This window comes from Culicoides brevitarsis, chromosome 3 (assembly GCF_036172545.1).
Source record: "Culicoides brevitarsis isolate CSIRO-B50_1 chromosome 3, AGI_CSIRO_Cbre_v1, whole genome shotgun sequence".
Lineage (NCBI taxonomy): Eukaryota > Metazoa > Arthropoda > Insecta > Diptera > Ceratopogonidae > Culicoides > Culicoides brevitarsis.
This window is the reverse complement of record NC_087087.1, coordinates 34,351,403-34,353,421: the sequence shown is the minus strand read 5'-3', so window position 1 is coordinate 34,353,421 and position 2,019 is coordinate 34,351,403. Positions and strand designations below refer to the sequence as shown.

Here is a 2,019-nt window from a genome sequence, read left to right as displayed (position 1 = left end):
TTGAGTGACAATTGGATAACACATCAAGTAATTTACTAATTGATTGCTTCCTACATTTGACTTAATTACCTACGTTTTAAATAGTTTTTCCGCGTCTTTTGAGCTCGAAACATGGAAAACTTTCCTCTTTTACGTCGAATTTTTATCATTTTAGGATTTATCTACACAACTTCTGATGGAAGAATAAGTCGAAAATTAATATTTTACTCACATTTTATAATTTTTTTGTTCCTGTTCTTTAATTTGTTTGCCATGCTAACTGAATTTGCGATCGAACATGAGACTGAAGTCCTAATTGATGAAAATCACGAATGGATTGGTCTCTTTGTGATTTACGTTTGTTTCTATTTGCTGTTTATCATCAATACAACGACCAGTTTTGGTATTTTATTGCAAAAACAGAAGCAATTTACCTTTTTGAAGCGACTTCAAGAGCTTCGGGATAAAATTTTAGTAACAGGAAGTCGGAATTTTGAACGTAAATTAACAGCAACTGTTGTATTGTCATCTTTAGTCGTCCTGATAAACCCCGTTGTATCCGTAAAAGTTAATTTATCGCATTTACCAACTACTGTAATGTTTCTTTACATATTTCTATTGGTTACACTGCAAGCACATTACTTCGTCGGGCATTTGTTTGAAATGGTGTTGGTCGAAAATGTTCGATTTTTATATAGTGTCTTGTTAAATAACCGTTCGGAAGACCCTCTGGAGTGCTCTTTACGCAAATTTATCACAACTCATGCTGATTTATGGAAATTATCGGTATTTTGTATCCGTTTATTCGACATCAACAAAGTTATTTGTTTGGCTGCGCTGACAATCCTAATGGCAATTTATTGGTTCTTTCAGTATGATTTGCACGAAATGAGCATTTGGCCTCCGTTGTGTTGGCAAATGATTGTTTCGGTTGTTTTTGTGACGTGTCATTCGTGGCATCGGCTTGCCAATGAGGTGTGAGAACGCAAAAAATGGGAGATTTTAATGATTTTAATTAAAAATTTCTAAAAAAATTCTTACCTTTTTTCGTTTCAGGCCCAAAAAACAGTAGAATGCGTGGCAAGACTTGATATTGAGAGCATCAAAGACGCCAAAACACGAAAATGCGTGCAGAATTTCCTCCTTAAAAATTTGCATGAAGAGAAAAAGTTCACAGCTTGCGGTTTCTTTGTCGTGGACAATTCCATCATTTTCACGGTGAGGCCCTAAATCAATAAGAATTAAAATTAATTTTAACATTTTGTCGGTTTTTCCAGGTATTTTCTTCAATTATAACATATTTACTCATTCTCGTGCAGTTCAAACAGCTGGAGGAGGGAATGTCGGAAAATTAAAATATATATTTTTGTTATAAATTAGTGAATTTAAATATTTTAATAAGATGTTTGTTTGTTCATGTTTACCTACCTACCAACCTTCTGTGTGTGAAGAAAAAAAAATAAAAATTAATTACAGAAGTTGTGATTTTTATCTCAAGTGTCTCTCTCAGTCAAGTGCAAAAAAATATTGATCTAAATTTGAAGATGGTTTTTTATTTGTTTTTGCAAATAAAAATTAAATAAGTGACAATTTTCGATCGTAATTCATCTTTAAATAAATAAATATTTAAACATGTAATTTAAGCGTAAATTATAGTTTTTTTTTGCGATTATGCAAGAAAGTGCAAACACACCTTTGTCGTAAGTAATTGCCTGAAAGTTAATTTGTACTTTATTGTGTGAGTGATTTAAAGAGGCTTTTTGAATGAAGTAAAAAATTGAGTTGAAAGTCATCGTAATGAGAAAAGTTTTTAAACGTAAGCGGATTCAATGTGTATTTTTTAATTTTTTAATTATTTATTAATTTATTTAATTTATTTTAAAAAAATAATAAATTAATTTAATTTTTTTTAAATTTATTTAATTTTATTAAATTATTTTTTTATTTTTAATAAATTTTAGAAATAAAAATTAAAATTTCAATAGAATATTTATAAAAATTATTGAAAAATTGTTAAAAACAAGAAAAATTTTACTTCAT

General features: G+C 29.2%; 1 protein-coding gene across 1 annotated transcript; it reads left to right on the top strand.

The window, feature by feature from the left end:
• Positions 1-252: 252 nt before the first annotated feature.
• Positions 253-1,334, top strand: LOC134835550 (putative gustatory receptor 2a). Its single transcript, XM_063850430.1, has 3 exons — positions 253-954; positions 1,036-1,197; positions 1,257-1,334. Exons 1-3 carry the CDS (start codon positions 253-255, stop codon positions 1,332-1,334), a joined length of 942 nt encoding a protein of 313 aa, XP_063706500.1.
• Positions 1,335-2,019: the final 685 nt, after the last annotated feature.

Coding starts and splice junctions, on each gene's coding strand:
- LOC134835550 (XM_063850430.1), top strand. CDS start 253: ATGCTAACTGAATTTGCGATCGAACATGAGACTGAAGTCCTAATTGAT. Junction 955..1,035: donor GGCATCGGCTTGCCAATGAG/GTGTGAGAACGC, acceptor TTTTCGTTTCAG/GCCCAAAAAACAGTAGAATG. Junction 1,198..1,256: donor ACAATTCCATCATTTTCACG/GTGAGGCCCTAA, acceptor CGGTTTTTCCAG/GTATTTTCTTCAATTATAAC.